This window comes from Pocillopora verrucosa, chromosome 13 (genome assembly GCF_036669915.1).
Source record: "Pocillopora verrucosa isolate sample1 chromosome 13, ASM3666991v2, whole genome shotgun sequence".
NCBI classification, from domain to species: Eukaryota; Metazoa; Cnidaria; class Anthozoa; order Scleractinia; family Pocilloporidae; genus Pocillopora; species Pocillopora verrucosa.
Genome location: NC_089324.1, coordinates 16615430 through 16640685, shown reverse-complemented (window position 1 = coordinate 16640685; position 25256 = coordinate 16615430). Strand labels below are relative to the sequence as shown.

Below are 25256 nucleotides of genomic sequence, written 5' to 3'. Positions count from 1 at the left end.
CAAATTTTTGGTGATCTCGTTTCTTAACAAAGTTTGTACCGTTCATGGTAAACTTATCAATTTTTTGCTAGAATTTTGTTGCGTCAGTTCGCAAAGTCTAGCGAATAGATTCGCGAAACTTTCGCCGTTGTATAACATTACTTCTTGGTCGCGTGATTGAATCTCGCTTTTCTTATGTGACACAAGAATCATTCCATGCGTTCGACCAATCACGAAGAGGATGCTTTTCCCGGAATTCCTGCTTCGCAGTGTTTCGCAGAATAATCTAGTCCGAAAGATGGTAGCGCTCAAGTGACGTTTACATCTTTTCCATCTTCTTTTTCCCTGTTTTCGTGATAAGTGGTGCACCAAATCTATTTCAAGGGAGTCTTGGGTATGTATTAATCATTAATATTCCTGAATATTACAGAAAGTAGTACTAACTCTCAGCGACTGAAGCTTAAGGCCTTCAAGATTCCCGGAAATTCGATTATGTGCAAATACATGGACTTTTGTACTTGGTAATGCGCTGATTCTTGTTATTGGAAAGAATTTCCACAACTTTAGTAAAGAAATCGATCTGATAGTAAAAGAGAAGTACGTCGACTTCCCACAGGATCTGAGCGTTCTCAAGAAAACTTTAAAACAACATATTTTCATCCTGAATAATTAGATCGAAACGTGTGTGGAATTCCAAAGTTACTTAGTAGGTTAAAGTTGAAATACTTACCTTTATCGAAAGATCCTCGATGCTACAGAAAACAGTACTTCTAAACTATTTTATCACTGAGATGAAGACACACTCATTGAAAACGGTATTGATGTTTAATGTTCGGCTCTGTAGCGAGTGAATTTCTGGTATCTTCTGCGGTTTCTATTCGCATACTCGTTTTTAGACTGAACAGAATCTTTCTATGGACACGACCATCTTGAAGCTATAAGTTTCCGGGGTCGTTCATCTAATCGGTAAACTCAAGCTGTTTAAGAATGATATGAATCAAGGTCTAAAGCACCAGAGTGCATTAACTAGATTATGATAACTGATAACATGTAAATTTGCAATGTCTGTAGCGCGCAGTAGAAACAGACAAATTGGTAGCTGAAGTTCAGGCGTCTTATTAGGGCGAGTTAACTTTAAGAAGCTCGCGATCGCTTATTTGACCGGCCATATATGATTTGGAAATAGAGGCATCGGAAGGGGGGGGAGGGGCGAAAGGAAAAATATTTTCCCCATCCTCACCCCTCTCCTTGTTTTGATCGTCACTCACCCCCTTGGTAAAAATTTCTTTCTCTCCCCAGCTCACCACTGCCATTAAAATCAAAGATGGCGGCCATAATTGTCGCTGAAAAAATACTGAGTACTCGCTCGCCAAAATTACGCCTGCTCCGCAGGCTAGGAGGATAAGCAAACAAGACGCTTAGTAGAGTTCCCTTGGGATCAATATTAGAGTGCCTTCAACGGCTAAAGTAATTTTTACATTAGAGAGCCTTTAGATAGATCTATCTAAGGAATACCAAGCTGTTGGGTAAAAAAACACGAGCAGCTCATCACCCATAGCTTGTTAAAATACAGTTTTCTGTAGAAACGATTTTACCAACTCCTGGAGAGATCTCTAAACCACCTTAATCCTACAAAACTAAGTTCAGGTATACGAGTTTTAGTCTTATTTTGTTACCCTCAAAAACACAAGCATTGATGCAAATGCTGCTGATCAACGTTAGCTGATCAAAAACAATTCTCAAGGTTTATCAAATAGTTACTTTAACTTGGAAAGCTTCAAAAACGACCACAAACTTGCTTAATGGCTGACCGACCGACCGACTGACTTTCAAGCGCAAAATTGACCAATCAAATTTACGAGCCAGACTCCTTACACTCCACTGAAAGGTAGCTCTTCACTTGACTCTGATAGTGACTTCCGCTGAGGTTGTCGAAACAATAGTAACTGTAAGCAACAACAGTCCTTTTCAGGACTCCTCAAATCAGGAAAATCCGACTAACCCTAACCCTAACCACTTACTATCTTACCACCTTTTGTCACGACAATTTTTGTTAACGTTTTCTTTCTTTCCGTTTTTTCGAAAGAAGAAAAGAAGTCCTCAGTGACCTTAGGTATGCCAAACACTCGATGGCACAGTTCCCCTAACTTCAAAATAGAACAAAAATGAAGAGAGCTGTTACAGGAGAAAGAAATCCGCGCGTCTCTTTCAATGGACAAGGATTAATGGAACGAAATGGCAGTAGAACTCGTCATTCACATGACTTTACCCGGGGAAGAAGACCCGCATTTGATAGAAATGGGGCAGGAACACATGTACAACGAGGAAGAGATTCTAATCCTCTCAATTATAGGGCCTTAGAAAAAGTATGTGATTCAAACTCTCCTGACGAGGGAATTTTGGATCTTTTCAACAAATCTAAACGATTTGAAGCTCTACTGGAGGCAAAAGAAATACGACCCGATCTGATGAAGCTTGTTATTCGAGCTATTCACATGTGCTGCTCACCGAATGATAAAAAGGAGATTGCTAATAAACTTCTGCGCATGGTAATTAAAACAAATTTTTTACAGTTGCATCTAACTAAGTTTATCAGCCAGATGTCCAATGTCTCGGCGTTTAGTGACAATTACGAGCCCGATAGACTGGTCGTGCTGTTAGCAGAGGTTTTCTTGGAGTTGCTGCAGAGATTTGAACAGGACGTAATTCACTTCATTCCAAATGCCCAACTGAATGAGACGGTGGGTAATCTGAAGAGTAAGGGTCTCCTTGAAGACGCAGAGAGGTTGGAGAAGAAAATTCATCAAGTCAAGGAGTACAAAGATGGCATAAATCGCCGGAAAACAGTTCGCCAGAATCAATCTCATCGAACTCCACCCGAGGATTTTCGTAAAATGAGCGTGATTCCCCAAGCTGCAGATTTAAGACCTTACAGCAAGCCTTTCCTTCGTGAAAACGTTGTAGATGGAAAGTACTTAGACCAGGATCATTATTTAGACGTGCAATTTCGACTTTTAAGAGAAGACTTCATCCTGCCATTGCGCAATGGAATAGAACAACTTCAAAAGTCCTACAATCCGGGAGCAGGGAACGTGAATCACAGCAAACGCGCGCGAAGCGTTCGCGTGTACCATGACGTCACAATAATGTATCCCGTATGCAGCGGAAAGGGTATGGTTTACAGAATCCGGTTCAACTCGTTTCACCCGGATGTAGTTCGCGTGAGATGGGAGAAGAGCAAGCTTCTCAAACTGGGCTCTCTCCTTTGTCTTTCATCAGATGATTTTCGCACTCTTCTATTTGCGACCGTGGAGAATCGAGATTCACGCGACCTCTGTGTTGGCGAGCTTGAAGTGCGATTTGAAGACGTCCAGTTCGAAAACCTGAATCGTTTTATTGAGGAAAAAAAGAAGTCTGATATGGTAGAATCCCCAGCGTTCTTTCAAGCCTACAGACATGTTTTGGAAGGTTTGCAAGAAATTGAGCCGGGTGGACTTCCATTTGAAGAACACATTGTACAATGCAATCAAGATGTGGAGCCACCTGCGTATGAAATTAACACCGGTGGTTTGTTCGACATGAGTGGAATGATAGGAGAAGGAGTGGACTCAACGGCTTCTCAACCAAGTGCCGGTGATGACAGTAATGAAGTTTCCGAAAATGGCAGCCAAGTAACCAACCGACCCGCTCGTGTCGAGAATATTTACGACTTGGAACTCAATCCAGAAGATCTGGGCTTCAACGAGTCACAGATGAGCGCATTCAAAATGGCACTGACCAAAAAGTTCGCCGTCATTCAAGGACCGCCAGGGACTGGGAAGACATACGTTGGTCACAAGATAGCACGTGTTCTTCTACAGAGCGCCCCTATGTGGCAGAAGGATAGTGAACCGTCACCAATTTTGATGGTGTCGTACACAAACCACGCCTTAGACGATTTCTTGGCCGGCCTACCGATGGAAGGTAAAGTTACAAAAGGGGGGCATCTTACATGTGTGAGAACTTTTGGGGCTCACTAACACTAACAAAGGGCCAAGGACTAAAACTGAGCTTTTCTAGAATCGTTACGTTTGCTCTGAAACACTTCTTGAGTGTTTGAGAGAACTTAGGCTACCCTTTTAACCAATCAGATGCCATGCAAAGGTTTAGCAGTGTCGATAAGAGTACACACCACACTTAACCAAAGTCGATTTTTTTTATCACAATATGGACGTCAAAACGAGTCTTTCAGTTAGTGACCATTGCATGTCTCGTTGGCGCGAGCGACGTTGTCTGTACTCTTTTCGACAACGGCAAATTGGCCAATCAGATTACGACATTACTGCATACTGTGGTAAAAAAGTAAATATCTGTGTGTATATAAATGCGTTTAATCATATTTTTCTGGAATGTATTACCTATAATAGGTATTGTGCGCGTTGGTGGACGTTGCAGTGAAAAGTTGGAGCGCTGCTCCCTAAAGGCTCGGCGGAATGAAGCTGCTGACAACAAGGAAACTCCATATACAATCTACAGTGCAAGAAGAAGTGCCCAAGACGAAATCAGAGAACTAAACAGAGAAGGATCCTTCGATCTTTGTGTTACTGTCCTAAAATTTTCCAGAAGAAGGATTCTCACCTTTCAAATTTTAATGAAATTCATGATGGTTCGTCATGTCAAATGGTTCAACAAATCTCCAGACAGCAACGATTATTTGTTATGTGAATGGTTGGGGCTGCACTTCGTTGCTAAGCGAAATGATACCAAGAACAGTGACTATGAAGCAAAAATGGAGAAAGTTTTTCAGACGCAGGAGTCAGCTCGGAACTTCGAAGATAACGAGGAGGAAAGAGAAATCCAACCTTCAGATGTAACTATCAGTACAACTGAAGACATCGAAAAACCAGTTTTCCTTCGTAACCATCTTCTTCGAGAAGAAATCATTAGTGAGCAGAAAAGTAATATTTACAACTTGTTGAAATTGTCGCTACCCGAACGATGGAATCTGTACAGGTTGTGGCTTCAGAAGGCAGAGAAATACTACATGAGGAAACTTCAGAGCAAACAGCCAGATTACGAAAGAGCATTGGCGCGTAAGTTTGAAGTGATGCAAGAAGAAGACTTTCATGTTCTCCAAAGTGCGAAGATCATTGGAATGACCACCACTTGTGCCGCCAAATACCGCCGTATACTCCAGCGGATACGCCCTAAAATTGTACTTGTTGAAGAAGCTGCTGAAGTAATGGAGGCCCACATAATTACGTCACTGACCAAAGACTGTCAACACCTGATTTTGATTGGTGATCACAAGCAACTCAGACCTAAACCGGAAGTGTATGTCTTAGCCAAGAAGTACCATCTGGATGTGTCCCTGTTTGAGAGAATGGTGAATGTGGGACTTCAGTGTGAGACCCTCAACGTACAACATCGTATGAGACCTGAAATTGCCGCCTTGATGAAACACATTTATGACGATCTTGAGAATCACAAGACAGTGGAGAAATATAAAGATATCAAAGGAATAAAGAAGAACATGTTCTTTATCAACCACAGTCATTTAGAGAATCCCTGCGAAGATTCGTACAGCCACGTGAATAATCACGAAGCTAAGTTTGTGGTGGCCTTGTGTCGGTATCTGTTACAACAAGGTTATAAAGCCCATCAAATTACCCTTCTGACAACCTACACAGGACAAATGTTCGCCATCAGAGACTGCGTCCAAGTGAGACAAAGGGACGACCTCAGCCAAGTGCGTCTTACAACAGTTGACAACTTTCAAGGTGAAGAAAATGACATCATTCTTCTATCGCTCGTGCGCAGTAACGAAGAAGACGAGGCTGGGTTCATCAAGATGGAAAACCGTGCATGCGTGGCGCTTTCTCGTGCTAAAAAGGGCTTTTACTGTATTGGAAACTTCACCTTTCTCTGCAAACACAGTGAAGTCTGGAACAAAATTGTCCACGATTTAAAAGCAAGTAGTAGCTTTGGAGAGTCTTTAACTCTCATCTGTCAAAGCCACAATGAAGAGATCACAGCAGAAACAGCCGAAGATTTCGAAGGAAAAGCTCCTGAAGGGGGATGTCAGCGTCCCTGTGAAGTGCGCCTGAAATGCGGGCATGCATGCAAACGGTCATGTCACCCAAATGATGTCGATCACTTGGAATATCGGTGCGGAGAGCCGTGCGTCAAGAAAATCGTTGGCTGTGACCACACGTGTTCAAAGCTTTGCTGTCAGAAATGCGACACATACTGTCAAGTGGTGGTGGAGAAGGCTTTACCATCCTGTGGGCATAAGACAACCGTGAAATGCGGAGATGATTTGAAGAAGGTCCAGTGCCGAGTGACGTGCGATAAAAAGCTACCCTGTTTCCACCGCTGTCAGAGCTACTGTAGTCAACCTTGCACAAGAAAATGCCAAGAGCTTGTCAAGAGAAAAGATTGGCCTTGTGGTCATGAAGTTGAGATTGCTTGCTCGGCAACTCCGGCAGATTGCTTAGTCCTTTGTGGTGCCACTTTGGAATGTGGTCACCCGTGCCCCGGGAAGTGTGGCGAGTGTCGCATGGGTCGAGTTCATAAGCGCTGCAAACTGAAGTGTAGCCGTGTATTGGTCTGCTCTCATGTCTGCAAGGCAGGGTGCACAAGCTCTTGCCCGCCTTGCACGGTATCTTGCGAAAACCGTTGCGTGCATTCGAAATGTGATTTCCAGTGTGGGGAGGCTTGCAAGCCTTGCGCTGAAAAGTGCAAGTGGGAATGCTTTCATTTCAAGTGTAGCAAGTTGTGTGGTGAATTGTGCGATCGCCCAAGATGTGACAGGCCCTGCAAGAAGTTCCTCAAATGTGAAAAGAAGAAGCGTCGCCGCCATCGCTGTCGAGGTTTGTGTGGAGAGCAATGTATTTGTGCTGTGTGCATGAAGAACGATGGCGACCCGATCACCCAAATTTTTTTAGGTGGAGAAGACGAATCTGGTGCACGTTTCATTCAGCTTCCGGACTGCAAACACATCTTCGCAGTAAAAGATCTTGATTAGTAAGTATGAAGCATTTGTTAGCTTTTTTCCGAAAATGCTGCATTATGACTTGGCAAGCCCCATTAAGCTTTGACAACATTATGGGATTTTGTTTTGGAACAAACCGGTGCTATTCTTGTCAAAACTGTTATGCTAAGCCCTTGATCTATGACTGAATTAAATTGATGAGGATTAGTGGGCTATAGTTCGGCAGCTCCCATTGAGTCTTTCAGAGACAGTAAAAGGAGGTCCGTAGTTCGGGTAGAAGTCATTGTAAAGCAGGACAGTATAGGAATGATTGAACCTCTTATTTGAAAATGATCTATATTACTTTCCTTAGTCCTAGAACTTAACTATATCTTTGTCTTGGATCAAAATGTTTCATTAAATGTGAAAGTTATACAGACCGGTTCGTTAAATAGATGTTGAAATGAGTGGGTAGCAGAAACAGGCCGTTTCCTCATTACGAACTAGCACAACTACCTCTCAGCTCAGATGTCGATAGGTAAATGAGAGTATAAAGTTTAAATTTGTTTATCGAGCTTTGATTATAACGATTCCGAACAAGCAAGATTAAATAATAATGATATTCTTTACCGTAATTTTTTGTAGCTACATGGACATGCCTATTAACAGCGAAGATAACCGTCACGTGATTCAACTGAAAACTTGTCCTCGTTGCATGACTGCTATCCGAAGGAGCCAGCGATACGGTAATGTTATTAAACAGCAGCTGCTCGACATTGAGAAAGTGAAGGCCAAGGTCAACGGGAATCAGGATGAGATCGAAACTACGAGAGAAGATTTGAAAAGACGTTTGCAAGTTTTACGGCCGAAATTTGCAGCTAAGGAGGAGTGGAGCATATTGATGAAACGTGTCAACAAAATATCCAACTCAGTAGTAGCAGCTGTAGTCACAAACCAGGTGATGCTGATGGAGCGATTTCTCACGATAGACCGGAAGCTTAAAGCAAAGCTTCCCAACAACAGGAGTCAATCAGAAGGTATGTTTACAAGCGTGTTTTTTCGTTTGGCGCGTTTTGAATCCTTGTATTTAAAAAATGTCTGAGAGACAGGCCTCTGTTGTGGCCAATTAAGTTGCTGAAACCAAATGTCTTGCAATACCCCACCCCCACCCCCCCTCCCGACGGACCGACTACCTCGCTGACTGTAACACATCCTCTCTCAAGTAAAGGTGAAGGTTTGAACTTTAAGCTTGAGTTAGTATTAAGATGTATAAGGAAACTGGGATAGATATAGGGGCGGGGGAGGGAGGGGACGGAGCTTTTCTTTTGACGGCGAAGGGATTGACTCGGTTTATCGATTATCCTACTCTGATCAAAGAAAAAGATGGAAGTAAACCCTTTTTGCATTATTTGGTTACTAGGTTTGACTCTCCAGGAGGAATTGGAGCATTTAAAAACACGTGCAATATCCGGAACAGTTTCGGAGAGAGAGCTGTGCGACATAAACTTGGAATGTACGAGGATTAATCTGCGATTCGAACTGTGTCTGCTGAAACACAACATTACAAAACTCAACCTGACGCTGATGGAATCGCATGGTAACCTTTTGAGAGATGTGCAGGATGAGCTGTCCAGTGGTAAACTTATACAAACCGAGAGGCTTGACGAATTACTAGAGATGTTATCGGAAATTAGGTGGGTTATCAGATGATAACTTTCGTTTTTAAGATAATCATATCATACACAACGTGACCTTCTCCCAACCCAGGAGTTTTAAAAGACACCGAAAAACTATCAGCAAAGCCCGACGAAATGGTTGGGGTAACTGTAATGAAGTATCTAAAACAAAAAAGTTAGAAAATTTGCTATTCGCTTCTGTCTGTGAAAAATTTTATCTATATTAGATAGATTTAGAACCACATTTACGAGCGAGTCATTTGCCTTTTGCCGTTTTCGTACTTTTTTTCTAAATCTTTCTATTATTCTGAGGGTCTTCACTTTTGGTTACTTTACCTGTGGACAGCGTAATCCCAAGTGGGATTCCTGTGGGGGCAATTCGTTTCGGCTGCCTTTTGTGAAGGAAACAAAATCTTGAAATTTGTGACTTTTAAGGCACAGTAGGGTCGTAAAAACTGAAACAGTAACGGCGATGTCGATGGAGATAGTGTAAAACAAATTAGTTTCCTCTTTGTTTATTATAGGAAGGATTACCCAAGTCTTTGGCCGATAACGCCAGAAGAGAGACAACAAATCGTATCTGCCATGGGCTTTAAACAAGGTCATTGGTTCAAATGTCCAAACGGTCATCCCTACACTATAGGTGAGTGTGGTGGCGCCATGCAGAAAAGCACGTGCAATGAATGCGGAGCTGTGATTGGTGGAGCACATCACAGACTGGAAGACGGAAACCAATTAGCTCCTGAGATGGATGGTGCGAGACACGCGGCCTGGTCAGAACAAGCGAACATGGAAAATTACAGGATCGTGGATGAGGCGTAAAAAGGTTTAAAACTGAGTTTAAAATGTAATCAGCAGCTTATTAATTATACATTCAGTAGACTAGGCGGTGTAACATGAGGGGCAAAGCTAAAATAATTGTCATTTGTTGCTGTACGTCTCGCGTGCATGGTTTAGACCAAACGTCAGAGAATTTTATAAAAGTTTAATTGTAGCGGATAGTTTGATTTCATCTGCATATAAAAGTAGGGCGCGGACTGTAAGTGAACCAAAACGAGCACCACAGAACGCTGGAAAAGAAGCACTAAGCAGAAAGCGAATGGCGCGTCGTTACGAATGACGAACACAACAATCAAACGTCGGGCATGCGCGAAGGGATCAATTCTGGCCTGTCGCGCGCCAAATTCCCGCGCAAAATATCAAAGGATAAGTATATGTAATCACATGAGGCCAAGTACTATTAAGGATTAATTGCACGAGAGTTTTCAAAATTTTCCAAAATTGCCCGAGTCGCGAAGCGACGAGGGCAATTTGGAAAATTTTGAAAACTCAAGTGCAATTAATCCTTAATAGTACGAGGTCTCATGGGATTACTTGTTTATCAATAAAGGGCAAAATTTATACGAAGGAAAATCACGCGCGCAGTCTATTTTTAACAAATTTCAAGATAACGAATGGTTGCTATGCAACGGATTAGCCAATCATTAACAGGTAATCATGCCCTCTCTTGATTACTAAAAATGCCCTCGATTAAGAAAAAATGCGCTCTCTCTCAACCAATCAGCGCTCAGTAATTTTGCCCTTTATTGATAAACATAAGAAACAACCCCTCTCTCGCTGAAACAGTGAAAGAAAACTGAAGCGTTCATAGAAATCTCTAAAAAGAACCGAAAGTAGAGAAAAGGAAAATTCAAGGCACAAAACTTATGGAAGTACGGGTATTCTGTTATTTTTGCCATTCTGTTTTGAGCTTTACCAAAAATTATTAGCTTATAAAACACCATGACTAACTGCCTTGTGTCGTTGTTAGTCGTAACTTGCGTGAGACAACTTTGCTCTGACAGCCTGAAAGCACGTTACCTAGTCGTTGCCATATTCGCCCATGCGCAGACGTTTGACGGCTTGGTTGTTGTTACGCGGCGTGTAATGCATTTTTTTTCGAATCGGAAAAATAGGGTTAGGGTTCAGCGTTTTCTATAAGTTTCTGCTTACCATTTGCCACATCCGCCCTTAGAGAAAATTTCAAAAAAAATCCCCAGCGATTATTAGAAGAAAAGAATATTCTTGGCTTTTATTTCCTTAAAAAATTGGATATTGCGTTAGAAAGAGCATGCTAGGCGGGCTATTGTGTGGAAGTTTCAAAGTCAGCTCTTTTCGAGAAAATTCTCTCCGAATATTGAAACAAGTTGATTTTTTCGCTGAAAAAAATGGACCAATTAAACTAGATTTAGAAACGCTTACCTAAGAAATCTAATAAAACAAGGGACTTCATGTTCATGGGCATTACTATGTTTTGGGCCCCACTCAAATTCATTTTAGCCCAAGCCGCTGGGCAGGTGTGAAAAGGATTCTTAGAAGAGCTGAAAACATATTCATTCCCAAAATATTAACTTGATTCCTATCATAATCATTCTTATTGTCGCTTTAGAGGGCATTGAGAAAATAAAAACTGGAAAAAAATGACCACAAAGCAGTCTCAACAATTGCACATGCGTGTGAACGAGCCAAATTCTCTTTAGACACTGGTGTCCGATTTTGGACGCTAGTGTCCGATTATAGACACCAATGTTTGGTTGTAGACATGCACCACTGTTTCATTTTAGACACTATCGTTGGATTTTAGACACTGGTGTCTGATTTTGGACTCTAGTGTGCGATTTTAGACACTAGAGTACAATTTTAGGCACTAGTGTCTGATGTTGTCCAATTTGGGACGCGAGTGTCTGAGCTGAGACACCGTTGTTCGATATCAGACACTAGTGTTAGTTATAATAATAATTCCGCGAAGTAAACTGCCACAAAGACCCAGTAGTACCAGTCACGTTCGATTTTGTTGCGTGACATCTCCTATCAATCACGAATATGTCTTGTCTCGAAATCAGAATATTTTGCGAAATAGTATTAGCCAGTGGTCAAAAAGGGATCCTTGTTTTCCCACCTCTATAACCCTTTTGTTCTCGTAAGAAGTGATTCTGATTACTTCTAAGGAGATCCAGGTAATGAAAATTAAATTTAACGGCGCATGCAGAATACCTACGGCCAACTTGTGCATAAACTACTTGATCTAGAGATGAAACATGGTTGTGAACTTATAATTATTGGTCTTGAAGCAATGTAGGGTTTCTCTTATCTCCGGAAAATCAAAATCATCCATCTAACCCACAGACTAATAATCACAAGTAAAATCTACAAAGTAGTATCCTGCGCTTATTAAATTGCTGTTTGCAAAATTCGTCAATTTAGACACTGCAATCCAAATCGCTCTTCCTGCACAGCCAAATTCCACTACTCTCCATTACTATGTCACGTTTCGCCTCGCATTTGCTCAATAAAATTTGCACCGTAACATGATGATCTTCGTTTACAGAGTTTTCTCGCACTGGCATCTGATAACAAACCTTGAGGTTTCCGGCCTCGGAACGGAAATACCTCTGAACGCATTTTATGTGACTGCAAGTTTTTTTTGACTGATTGATATTAAAGACATGTGGCAATAAATTCCACAAATTTCTTTAGTCAGGAAAGCACAGGATTATTTTCGTCCGCTTCTCATCGATCCAGCCGCCAATGTTTACACGGTTCTTGTTTTACATCAGATAAAAAAAATCAAAGCAATTAACAATATTAGCTTTGTGCCTGAACTCGATAAATTTTTGTTCACTTGGAAGGTGATATTTCAAGCAACAATGCTTGAAAATATAGTATAAATCTCTAAAAAAGCCTCTCGATCGTTTTATGCGCGGTTACTACTCCAATCTGGTTTCGCGCTCGGTAGAGTTCGGGACAACTCATTACCACAGTGAGTGATTGAGCCAGTGACTCATTTGCTCATCGGAGTCCCCATAGAGACTCGTTTGCACGAGTCAAAAACTGATGCTTCGGAGAGTCGTGAAAAGGTCACGCTAGATTCTTTCACAGCTGATCCATCGTGTTTTTATTGTTGTTGCATAGACACTACTAACGAGTAAACTCCTCTCTTCCCACATATAACCCTTGGTGTAATGGTTCTAACTGAAATTGAAATTCGATTCGTTTGCGTGTCAACTCTGAACATTCAACCAATCACGAGGAAGACGCTTTTCTCGGAATTGATATGATGTCTCGAAGAAGCTTCCGCGAAGAGTAAACACTAAGTAATGTTTTCATTTTCTATGTCTGTTACGGAGGAAGTTCTTTTCAACAGCTCTTAAAAAGGTCAAGGTATGTAGAAATAGTATTTATGTATGCGGAAAATTGATTGTAGTGTGGTGTAGAAAACAACTGGTGCAGCAAAGTTACAATTCAGCGCAGAGGAGCCTTGAAATTACATCGTGCAGTTACGTTGGATAACATTGATTTTATCCACAGGAAAACCTGCACGTTTTTGGCAGTGTTTAGAGCTGTAGTCTAAACATAGAGATCTAGCTACGAGAAAATCGAAAAGCAGTTTCCTTTTCATGTAACTGTGTGACAAATATATAATGCTTACAAGCTTGAAATGAGGATGATTTGTTCAAGAATTATGTAAGAGTGAATTGATCGAGTACCAAAGGTTTACATTTGTTACCATTAACATCGGCTGTGCAGATTTAAAGAAAGGCATTTGAGGCTGATAACGAGCAACTAGTTTGTTGCTTAGCTGTGATGTAGCCCTAGTGATCTATGAAGAGAGATTTTCGGTCAATTATGCGTTATCAGCAGCGAGAGTTTCATTGGTATGGGAAGCCATTTTTGCCCTCGTACATTACGCATATTTTTTTCGCTGAGGTAACTAAACCTAGCTTTTAGAAAACCGATTTAATGCTCAAGGGAAGGAGAGTTAGATAATATTAACATAATGTCGTTGGGTAAGTTATTTTCCATCTAAAATTCAGATTATGTACGGTGTATGGAATGTTAGAAAGGAGAGCTTTCTGCGGGTAAACAAAAGCGAAGAAATCATGTTTTCAAGGTTTTTATGTTGTTTTCGATAATTATCGAAGGTCAATGTGCGTTGTGGTGAATTCCGAAACATTTCCTTTGAGAATTTCACATTTCGTCATTTCAAATTTTTCTACATATCTTCCACGAACAGTTTGGCAATTTCTTCCATGGTAATGCTAATATTTTAAACTGAAATCATTTTGTCGACAGCGACGTTTAAACAAAGTTGGCCAACAATGAACCAAGACATCGCTCACGATAGAAAATATTCATATGACTAGAAACTGTAATATGGGGCGAAACCGCAAGAGACGATACGGTGAAGCTGCTACTTTTGGCAGAACAAACCGAACGTCCGATTTTGAGGAAGGAAGGCGACGTAGTGAGAGCGATAAATGGTCATATGACTCACAAGCTTTCTCGCCTAAACGACGACGCCTAACAGATACGAGGGGAGGGGAGAGTCAAGAGGAGGCGGTACCTTTAGGATACAAGGCCTTGGAGGAAATATGGAAAGCAGATTCAGATGAAAATAGGATATTGGAACTAGACCTCAGATCTGAAAGATTCAAAGCGTTGCTAAGTTCCAAGACAAAAATAAATCCAGGTGTCATGAGGCTTACCATCTGTGTACTCCATCAGCTTTGTTGTTCCCGTAATATACTCTTATGTCATGTTGAAGAGTTGTTACGTTTGGTGATAGAAAGCAATTTCATGTGTTCACGACTGTCTGGTTTCATCAGCCGAATGATGTTTTATGCAGGAAAAGAATTTGATAAGTTCCAATCATCCGATCTGATCTTCAGTTTGGCGGAAGTATTTCTCCACTTCCTGCAGAGATTTGGACGCGAAGTAGCTCACGAAATTCCTGTGTTTGCGCTCGAAGACACCGTGATGCAACTAAAAGCAAAAAGGCGTTTACACGACGTAGGTACACTGGAAAAGAAAGTTTCCCAAGTCAAAGAACTGCGACAAGGAGTCATTAATCAAGAAATGATGCCTAACTGGGACGAAGAAGAGGAGTTGGAAGTCGAGCCCCCGCAGAGTTTTCGAGAACTCAGTGTTTTCCCAAAAGCCTCAGATCTTAGCATTTCACATAATCCCTTTCTTCGTGTCAATGTTGTCGACCAGCGCGGCTACAGAGATCTGGAACATTACTTAGATGTTCAGTTTCGGCTTGTTCGAGAAGACTTTATCATACCACTGCGGGAAGCTATCATGGAGCTTCGGAGGGACAGCGGCGGCCTAGCAGCTAGTGGCAGCAAGGACAAAGAACGCGCCAAAGACGTGTACTTCTACCGAGACGTCACTGTGTTGTATCCCGTATGTAATGCAAAAGGAAAGGTCTACAGGATCCGGTTTAACGCATTTCACCACACTGTGAGGAAAGTCCCTTGGGACAGATGTAAGCGTTTCAAGAATGGTTCCCTCTTGTGTTTAGCACCGGATGACTTTTACACGCCTTTTTTTGCCACAGTCGAGGGTCGAAATCCCAAAGAACTTTGCCTGGGTGAGCTTGATGTGCGATTTGAAGGTGTGGATCTCGAAACATTAAATGAATGGATCGATTCCAAGACGAAATTTGACATGGTCGAATCCAAAGCCTTCTTTGAAGCGTACAGATATGTGTTAGAAGGTATGAAAGAAATATATCCTGGAGACTTGCCATTTGAAAAGCACATTGTGAAGTGTAAGAGTGTCATTGGTGCTCCAGATCACAAGCATCAAACGAACTTCGACTACAACATGAGTGGAATATTACAAGATGAAATAGATGGTAGCAGTGAGTTGCGCCCGTTTGTTGAATATGACATTATCAGAGACAGAAACTCTGGATTTGTGCAGCACCGTCTGACTTCGAGCGAAGATGTGCTTTACAGTGACGAGGAAGACATGTCCACTGATAGCCAAGATCTTGTGAACGCTTTCGAATTGCAGTACTACCGAGACAGCCTGGGTTTTAACGACTCACAGCTGCGAGCATTTCAACTGGCGCTGACCAAAAAGTTTGCTGTCATTCAAGGGCCGCCAGGGACTGGGAAGACATATGTGGGTTTGAAAATCGCGCGTGTTCTTTTGGAGACAGCTTCCCTCTGGGAAGGAGAGGATGAGCCGACACCAATTTTAATGGTGTCTTACACGAATCACGCCCTGGATCAGTTCCTGGAAGGACTTCTGCCAATGCAAGGTAAGATTTACCTAATCCCACCCTTAAGGCTCTTTAAAATTCTTATGACACCCTTCCCCCGGCCCCCCCCCCCCCCGCCTCATTTGCATTTAATTAGCGGTCAATTTTCCATAGTCCCCCTTTACACTCTGTTATTGACGACTGATGACTGATCCCCCTAATCCTCCCCTGACCAACCACCACCCTCAGGTGAAAAAGGGACGACTGGTCCCTAAAGCGATCTGAAATTCTCAATTTTGCATTTGTCTTCCTCATAGGGATTGTTCGTGTCGGTGGGCGGTCTAAAAGTGAAAAACTTGAACCCAATATGCTCCACTTCGTTCGCGAGCAAGCTCGTGAAAACAAGGAAATTCCTGGCAGAATTACAAGAGCGAGAACAAAGACTAACAAGAAAATTAGAGCGCTGAAGGAGGATGGAGCTCTAGACCTGTCAATACTGGTGATGAAGCTTGCAAGAAGAGGAGTCCTGTCCTTTCATTTGATACATCAGTTCATGTTAGAACGCCACGCCCGGTGGTTTGAGAGACAATTCGACAACCATAATAAACGGAACGCGAACGAATTCTTCTGTAAATGGCTTGATGTGGAGAAACACGTGGATGCAAAAGACCTCAAGGACACAGATACTTGTGATTTCCATGACGAAGATTTTCAAAGGCAAGTTTCGTTCCGCACCTTTGCCGATGAAGACGATGCTCAAGAGGAAAGTGACTTCCGCATCGCAACCAAGCCCTCAGATGTGCTGATATGCGAAATCAACGACTCTAAAAGATCCTTGCAACTACAAAGAAACCTCCAAGCTGTAGAGGTTATGCCTGAGAACGAAGAAAAGCGCCTATTCCTCTCACAAGGGTTATCGCAACAACAGCGCTGGAATCTATACAGGCTATGGCTCCAGAGAGCTGAGAAAAACTATTTAAAACAAATACAAGACAAACAACCCGAATTAGAAAAATTTCAGGCTCGCTTGAACGAGTTGCGGGAGGAGGAGAACGCAATCGTTCTCAAGAATGCACGTGTCATTGGCATGACAACCACCTGCGCCGGCAAAAACCGCCGTATTCTTCAGCGGATTCGCCCCAAAATTGTTTTAGTTGAAGAAGCCGCTGAAGTACTCGAGGCTCACATTATTACTTCATTGACTCCAGGCTGTCAGCATTTGATTTTAATTGATGATCATCAGCAGCTAAGACCCAACCCCGCAGTCTATGATTTGGCCAAGAGGTTCAAGCTGGATGTGTCCCTGTTTGAGCGAATGGTGAAGGTTGGAATGCAGTGCGAGATGCTAAACGTACAGCATCGTATGAGACCTGAAATCGCTGCCCTGATGAAACACATTTATGACGATCTAGAGAATGACGAGTCGGTGGAGAAATATGAAGATATCAAAGGAATGAAGAAGAACATGTTCTTCATCAGCCACAATTACACGGAAGTGTCGTGTTATCAGTCGCACAGCCACGTGAATGAGCACGAAGCCAAGTTTTTGGTCGCGCTATGTCGATATTTACTGCAGCAAGGTTACAAAGCCGATCAAATTACCCTGCTGACAACCTACATGGGACAAATGTTTGCCATCCGAGAATCTCTCAAAGCTGAAAAAGATCAATCCTTGAGAGGTGTCCGTGTGACAACAGTTGACAACTTTCAAGGTGAAGAAAACGACATTATCCTTCTGTCACTCGTGCGCAGTAACAAAGATAAGAAAGTCGGATTTCTGAAGATTGTTAACCGCGCATGCGTGGCTCTCTCTCGTGCAAAGAAAGGTTTCTACTGCATCGGAAACTTTGACCTCCTTTCCACTCACAGTGACATCTGGCGGAAGATTGTAACAGATCTCAGAGCGAATGGAAGAATTTGCAGCAATTTACAGCTGGTTTGCCAGATTCACCACACAGAAGTCCGCGTCAAACTCGCCAGCGATTTTAAGAAAAAGGTTCCTAATGGGGGATGCCAGCGTGAGTGTAACGTGCGGTTGGAGTGCGGTCACACATGTAAACAGCTCTGTCATCCTGATGATGTTGAACACGAGAACTACAGATGTATAGAGCCATGCCGTAATACCATCAACGGCTGCTCTCACAAGTGCCCCAAGCTTTGTTTCGAAGCGTGTAAAACGAATTGTGCGGTTCCGGTGCGGAAAATGCTACCACTTTGTGGGCATTTCAATACCATGAGGTGTGGTCAGGATGAGAAAAGGGTGAAGTGCAAGGAAAACTGCGAAAAGAAGCTCCCGCAGTGTGGTCACCAGTGCCAAAACTTATGTGGAGAACCCTGCACGAAAAACTGCAAAAAAAGCGTTAAGAGGCGGGATTGGCCATGTGGACATGATGTGACAGTCGCGTGTTCTGCTAAGCCCAACGAATGCCTAGTACCCTGCTCCTCCATATTGGAATGTGGTCACCAGTGTTCTGGAACCTGTGGAGAATGTCGAATGGGTCGAATTCATAAGCGGTGCAACCAAAGGTGTGATCGTCTGTTAGTGTGTTCGCACAAGTGTAGAGAATCTTGCATCGCAGCGTGTCCACCGTGTTCAAGGCAATGTGAAAACCGATGCGTGCATAACTACTGCGCGAAACAGTGTGGTGAGCTGTGCGTGCCGTGCAGTGAAGAATGCACGTGGAAATGTCCGCATCACAAGTGCTCTAAGCTTTGTGGAGAGTTATGCAACAGGCCAAGGTGCAACGTACGGTGCAACAAAATCATCAAATGCGGAAGACGTCGTCATATCTGCCACGGTTTATGTGGAGAGCAGTGTGTTTGTGTCTCCTGTGACAAGAATGACGGGTCTTCCATTACTGAAATTTTCTTTGGTGAGGAAGACCAAGACGATGCACGTTTCATCAAACTATCAGACTGTAAACACATATTTGAAGTAACAGGACTTGACAAGTAAGTTGATTCCAATTTGTGTTAAAGTATTTGAAAATACAGCGAAAACAGTCAGCGGCTTATTTTACTTAAGAAACTTAAGAAACCCATAAGATTCCAATAGGAATAGAGGATGGACAGTAATGATAAGAAAATGGATCCATTACTCAAAATCGCCGTGTCAGCGGTGTGGTCGACTATGGCGTTAAGTAAACTTGGAAGACAATCCACACTGAATCTACGAAGTACTTAGTGCCACAAATATATATACCGCTGACAAAAAGCCTTAGATGGACTCAAAACGTTTTCATTTTACCTGGAAAAGGAGACAAATTCAGGAAATGGTACATTCTATATCACACTCTTTTCTGCAGGTACATGGACGACGAAGAAAGTGGCGCGATTAAACTCAAGTCCTGTCCTCGCTGTCTCACCCCCATTCGTACGAGCCTACGATACAGCAACGTTATTAAACAGCAGCTATGCGACATAGAGAAAGTGAAGATACGTGCTTGCGGTCATCCGAACGAGATGAAACACACCAGGAAGAAATTACAAGCACGTCTTACAGGCTTAAAAACGATTTTTGCCGACAAGATGGAGGAGTGGAAAAGACTGGAGAGCAGTTTGAAAGGAATGACCAGAGTAACAGTGGCAGTTACAGAAAACCGGGTGATGTTTATGGAGAAGTTTTGCGTAATAAGACAGAAGTTGGATCAATGTTTTCTGTGCCATGCACCTCGAAACTTGAGCACTGACATCGTTATGACAGGTAAGTACGAAATTATGAAGGTTTCTTATCAACCTTTGTATACGCCGGTGGAGTCTTACAGCTAATGTCATTACGGCAGAGGTTATCAATAGGTATTAAAGAAGCGCATTTTGATCAACGTTGGTACCGGACCAACTGTGGACCTACCCCTAAACTAACCCAACATTAACCCTGACTTGTTATCAGTTGACTGTTGTTCGGCTAGGGGAGGGGTAGGTGCGTAGGTGCTCTGATACTGACTTTGATCTCCAGGTTCTCACAAATCGAATTTGACTTGACATTGTCGATACTTCTATTGACTGTGGCTCTCGATCAATCAGCACGAAGGAATTCAAGTAGCAGTCCGTTTGAGATCCAGCCCACTCGGACCATCGGACTTCACTATAGGAAATTTTTCTGACTGTTTCTAAAACCGACGTAGCAGTGGAAAGTGCCTTAGAAAATCTCGCAGGGAACGGAAAATTTATTCCCGTTATCTATTTGCTAAAAAATTATAGAATTTTGGAGGAGAAGTTACATTTTAATCCCTTAGGGTCACTTGCATTTACATGGAAAATTTCGGCGTCCCTGTATGAGTTTCTTATTTTTGTTTCCATGAATAGCTATGGCAGTGCAGAAGGACTTAGAGTATCTGAGGAAACGCTTCATGTCTCAGGGAGTCACAGAGAGGGAACTGCATGATATAAAAGTTGAATTCACTCGACAAAACCTCCAACTTGAGCTGTGTTTGTTGTGGCACAACGCCAGGAGCCTGGGCTTAAACCTTAAGAGGAATTACCGTAAAACTATGACGTCGATACAAGATGAACTGTCCAGCGGCAGAATTGTGAAGGAAGAGAGACTTGATATGTACCTGGGAAAGTTGGGTGATATCAGGTGACTTAACCTTTTTTTTATGTGTTGAAGTGCGTACTACTTCATTGGATGACTGCAAGGGTCAGGCCGGTTCGTCAGCCGGTATACCTAGCAGTTTTGTGCGTCTTCGAATGAGAAGTGAATAGGAGTCGCGGAGTAGATGGTGGAGATTTTCTCCTCTTCATGCTCTTGTGGCTTTGAATGAGATTTAGATGAGAATAAATGCTCTAAAAGCAAACTGAAATCAAAACTTCCCCCCTTTTAAGCGTCAAAGTCATATTTTTGGTCCTGAACTCTTGTTCGACTTGCTTATATCTAGAGTAATTGACAAAATGGGTGGATAACTTTCTCTGAGGAAATTATCATTATTCATCTCTTGAGAGGGGGCTAGAGGATTTTAGTTGTGTTATAATAAACCTCACCTGATCCCCTATAAGGTTCTGTAATATTTTCCTAATCCCCCTCTCTGGCAGTTAATTAGCAGACAGTTCTCTATAGTCCCCCCCTTATAATCTCTTGGCGGCGACTGATATCCCCTCTGTTTCCCTGGAGAACCATGTGACCCTCCAAAATTTTCCACTCCCCCTTCCCCTCCCCAAGGCAATAAATAATGATTGATCTCTGCGACTGTTTCTCCCAGTTACACCTCTGCTTTGCTTAGCTGCCATTTTGTCAATTTAGTTGATTTTCAGGTGCGCAAATCTTTCTGTAAAGTTCGTCGTTCTTTCTGGACCTTTGCACTTCCCAGAATACACGTCCAATTTTTTTACCCCGGAGTTTTCCAAGTTGTTTTCAGTATCTCTTGAGACGTGTGGTTGTCTCATTGAAGTGGATGATGTGCTGCTCCTTTTAATTTTAGGCGCGCCCACCCAGCTCTCTCGCCGTTGACACCTGAGGAAAAAACTCAGATCGTAGCAGCCATGAACTTCAAAACGGGTCATTGGTTTAAATGTCCCAATGGACACGCCTATGTCGTTGGTGAGTGCGGTGGCCCCATACACAGAACCACATGTCCTGATTGCAGAGCTGTGATTGGTGGTTCAAATCACAGTCTGGAGGAAGGAAACCAATTGGCTTGGGAGATGGATGGTGCGAGGCGCAAGGCATGTAGACATTGTTAATGAAACATTGAATGGTTTTACCATGAACTTTAACTTAAGCCCACATTGTACATGTGTATTTTTTTTCTACTCTACTGCAGTCCTTGAGAAGGTGTAATATTACCTTGATTAACAAGATGCAGAACTAAAATAATTTGTGGCGATTCGCGCTAAGCGAGAAATTTATTTGCTGCGCACCTTGTGGAAAAAATATTCTGAGTTTAGAGCTCGAGTGGGCTAATTTTTAGTTTGCCACACTTTTTTTTACATTAAATTTTCTGTTTCATTGTTACCAGCTATTAAAAAGCTCCTTTTTCTCAAGTTCCTTTGCGCATGTCAGGTTTTCTGGCGGCGTCCTCCGTTGTTTTGTCTCATGGCTGGTTAATCTTTGATTAGTTGTGATCAGTGTATTATTACTGTTGCTTGCCTTTCATAAGCCCTCGAAACTTTTAAATCGATTGATTTGATACCAGCAGATAATTTAAAGTTGAAGAGTATTAACTCAACAGTAGACTAGTTATGATTTATTTTCTAAAGTAACACTCAACACAGACCAAGAGAGCAATTTTCAATTGAGAGTCGAAAGTAGAGCGGAATTTGTTTGTTTTTGCCTTTTTTTTTTTTTTGCTCTGTCATTGGTCCCGAAAACTCGAGTCACTCTCTCAACTAATCAGATGCAAAACTAAAACCAATCACGACTTGGTCACCCGCGTTTTCTCGCGCTTCAGGCAGTTTGATTGTTTTAGTTTTGAGATCTCATTGGTTCTTAAAGTTATTTTCCTTCCTTTTGATTTGCCCCTGTGATTACTTTGATTTTCTCAATCGAAAAACGCTCTATAGACAGCTTGAGCAAAAGGAATCGTACGATTGAGTACCGCTCATGAATTCCTTTTTTTTTTTTTGGAGGGGAGGGGGGGGGGGGGTTTGAGGTCCGTTTCTCGAAAATAGTGGTAGCTTAACTAGCGCGAAACTATACTTGAAAATCCAAATGTATAAAGTAGAACTTTATCATCTCAAACATATCCGATATGTTTGGTTTCTTAATATTTTCATTTCTGAATTTTAATACTATAAATACCACGATCTTGTTTGTTGAGTCGTAAAGAAAATAACAGCAACAAAACAGCAACAAAAAAGCAAAAAACAACCCGCCTTTTGGGGACTGGGTACTACTGAGAAACGCCTCCCCTGGTGTTACATCGAGCATATACCGTGATCATATTCATTTATACTCTTGTTATTTTTATGATTTTTATTTTTTGATAAGAAAAAGAATGAGTCGGCTTCATTCCTAGGTAGACAGTAATCTCGTTTTAGTCTTGATTTGTAACAACTTAAGATTATAAACTGGTTATTATCTCTTGGTAGCAACTGTAGTTCGTGTTAGGATGGCTAGATTTACTTCTGTACAGCTATCACGTGTATTTCTGATTTAAATTTTAAAGAGTTCTTACTACAAGATATGTATTGCAAAGATGAAGGTGGGCTCCATGATTGAATTAGTAACAGATCAGAGTTGGAGCAATTTTCAATTGGGTGTCGAATATAATTGGGATTTCATTGCTTTTTGCTTTTTCTTGCTTTTTTATTGGTTTAAAATACTCGTGCTACAATCTCAACCAATCAGGAGCAGTTCTAAAAACAGTGGTGACTTGGTCACGTGTGTTTTCCCGCGCTCGTGTGCGTTTGCTGTTTTTTACTCTAAGGTCTTATTGGCTTTCTGAGATATTTCCTTCGTTGTGATTGGTCGTTGAGGTAAATTAGGTTTTGGTTTTACTGCTTTCAATTTAAAAATGCTCTTAAGGACTTAATGGAAAATTAGGAGCCAGATGGAAGCTGTAGGTGGTATTCTTAGAATTGAATGAATTAGTATGAGGACAGTTTGTTCGGTTTACTCGCAAGTATAGAGGAACAGCATAAGTTACTTCCGCTGACCCAGTTCAGTCGAGAAAGTCAACTCTGTAACGAAGTCTCCAGAAATTAATAGAACATTGATTTACCACAACGCTATTGCATAAGCTGAGCTAGAAACTTCTCCATATTCAGGAACATTAGCGTCTAGAATGTTCTTGCTGCTAAAAATAGTGTTTCAGAAATAAGTATGATGTAATCGGCTACTATAAATAAGGTTCGAGATCGTAAGGTTTTCAGAAGTTTAAGATAAATAATAAAGTGTTTAAAAAGGAAAACAAGAATCGTCTCCTGGCTTCGTGACACAGTCTTCTCAAAAGTAGATGGCACTTTTTGTTAAAAACATTTTCCACGTTCTTTCCTCTTCTAACTTTCCTCTCTTCAATTCCTTAACGCCTCAACTTTTGGTCTCAATTTTATTGTTTCCCTTGATTAGCGGGCAGCTCAAAAAGGCGTAGATTGAGTGCATCTCCAGAAAATCCCCTCTGAACATGAAAACATTAAAATTTTTGTTTATGAGAAAAAATCTAGATTTAATCTAGATGTATTCTAGGGTTAGAGTTAAGCCTAAGGTCCCCAAAGGCTCATTAACGAATTTCTTTTTCAATATTTGTGCATTTATATCTCAGTTAAAAGAAGGAATTCCGGAACAATTCATAGCCTGTAAGAAAAAAAAAATCCCTACTGAATATTAAAACAATAAAATTTTATTAATGACTTTGAACACTCGGTTTTGCTCGTGGTTCTTCCAAGTTACTAAAAGCTCATTAACCAATTTCTGTTGTTACAATATTCAAGCGTTTATATCTTTGTGAAATAGAGGAATTCCCAGTCAATTTATAATGCGTTAGAAAGAAATTGAGTAGGTGTGACTTGTGTGTACGTTTCAAAGTTGTAATCATTTTACGGGCCGAAAATATCCCTTCTGAATATTGAAACAATAGAATTTTGTTAATGAGTTTTAAAACTCAGTTTTTCTCGAAGTTCTTCCAAGGAACCAAAAGGCTCATTAACCAATTTCTATTGTTTAAATATTCATGTGTTTATATCTCAGTGACAAAGAGGAATTCCGAGAAAATTTTCAATTTTGTAGAAGGAGCTTGGTTAGCTCTGGCTTGTGTGCAAGTGTCAAAGTTACAGTCCTTTCATGGAGCGAGAAAATCCCCTTTGAATATTGAAAGAATAGAATTTTGTTAATGAGTTTGAAAGCTCGGTTTAGCTCGTGGTTCTTCCAAGTTGCCAAAAGCTCATTAACCAATTCCTATTGTTTTAATATTCATGCATTTACATCTCAGTGAAAAAAAGGAATTCCAGGAAAAGTGTAAATTCGTTAGAAAGAGCGTAATTAGCTGTGTATTGTTTGTAAGTGTCAAAGCATGATCTCTTTTGTGTGCCGAGAAACCCCTTCTGAATATTGAAACAATAGAATTTTGTTAACGAGTTTGAAAACTCAGTTTTTCTCGAGGTTCTTCCAAGTAACCAAAAGGCTCATTAACCAATTTCTATTGTCTAAATATTCATGAGTTTATATCTTGGTGAAAAATTGGAATTCCGGGAAACGTTTCAATTTTATAGAAGGAGCTTGATTAGCTGTGGCTTGTGTGTAAGTTTCAATATGAAAGCCCTTTTATCAACCGAGAAAATCCCCCTTGAGTGCGAAAGCTTGGTTTTTTTCGTGGTTCTTCCAAATTTCCAAAAGCTCATTAAACAATTTCTATTGTTTAATTATTCATGCATTTATATCTCAGTGAAAAAAAGAAATTCCGGGAAAACTTTTAATTCATCAGAAAGAGCTTGATTCGGTGTGTATTTTGTGTAGTGTCAAAGTTACAGCTCTCTTGTGTGCCGAAAAAATCCCTTCTGAATATTGAAACAATAAAATTTTGTTAATGAGCTTGAAAACACAATTTTGCTTGTGGTTCTTCCAAGGTACCAAAAGCTCATTAACCAGTTTCTATTATTTTAACATTCATGCCTTCATATCTCTGTGAAAAAGAGGAATTCCTGAACATAATATAGCTCGTTAAAAAGAGTGCAATTAGCTGTGTTG

General features: G+C 41.4%; 2 protein-coding genes across 2 annotated transcripts; both read left to right on the top strand.

Moving 5' to 3' along the window:
• Positions 1-263: 263 nt before the first annotated feature.
• On the top strand, positions 264-10090 carry LOC131795436 (NFX1-type zinc finger-containing protein 1-like). The gene is made up of 6 exons (XM_059113006.2): positions 264-373; positions 2066-3942; positions 4386-6984; positions 7577-7968; positions 8352-8625; positions 9132-10090. Exons 2-6 carry the CDS (start codon positions 2145-2147, stop codon positions 9427-9429), a joined length of 5361 nt encoding a protein of 1786 aa, XP_058968989.2. The 5' UTR covers positions 264-373; positions 2066-2144; the 3' UTR covers positions 9430-10090.
• Positions 10091-12706: 2616 nt separating this feature from the next.
• Positions 12707-23510, top strand: LOC131795427 (NFX1-type zinc finger-containing protein 1). Its single transcript, XM_059112993.2, has 6 exons — positions 12707-12807; positions 13720-15697; positions 15955-18589; positions 18943-19340; positions 19943-20216; positions 21055-23510. The coding sequence occupies exons 2-6, from the start codon at positions 13783-13785 to the stop codon at positions 21314-21316; spliced, it is 5484 nt and encodes a 1827-aa protein (XP_058968976.2). The 5' UTR covers positions 12707-12807; positions 13720-13782; the 3' UTR covers positions 21317-23510.
• The last annotated feature ends 1746 nt before the right edge of the window (positions 23511-25256 follow it).

Bases quoted from the DNA above. Each gene is read 5' to 3' on its own strand.
- LOC131795427 (XM_059112993.2), top strand. From the start codon at position 13,783: ATGACTAGAAACTGTAATATGGGGCGAAACCGCAAGAGACGATACGGT. The intron at 15,698-15,954 runs GTAAGATTTACC...TCTTCCTCATAG, and splicing joins AGGACTTCTGCCAATGCAAG to GGATTGTTCGTGTCGGTGGG. The intron at 19,341-19,942 runs GTAAGTACGAAA...TTCCATGAATAG, and splicing joins CACTGACATCGTTATGACAG to CTATGGCAGTGCAGAAGGAC.
- LOC131795436 (XM_059113006.2), top strand. From the start codon at position 2,145: ATGAAGAGAGCTGTTACAGGAGAAAGAAATCCGCGCGTCTCTTTCAAT. The intron at 3,943-4,385 runs GTAAAGTTACAA...TACCTATAATAG, and splicing joins GGCCGGCCTACCGATGGAAG to GTATTGTGCGCGTTGGTGGA. The intron at 7,969-8,351 runs GTATGTTTACAA...TTTGGTTACTAG, and splicing joins CAACAGGAGTCAATCAGAAG to GTTTGACTCTCCAGGAGGAA.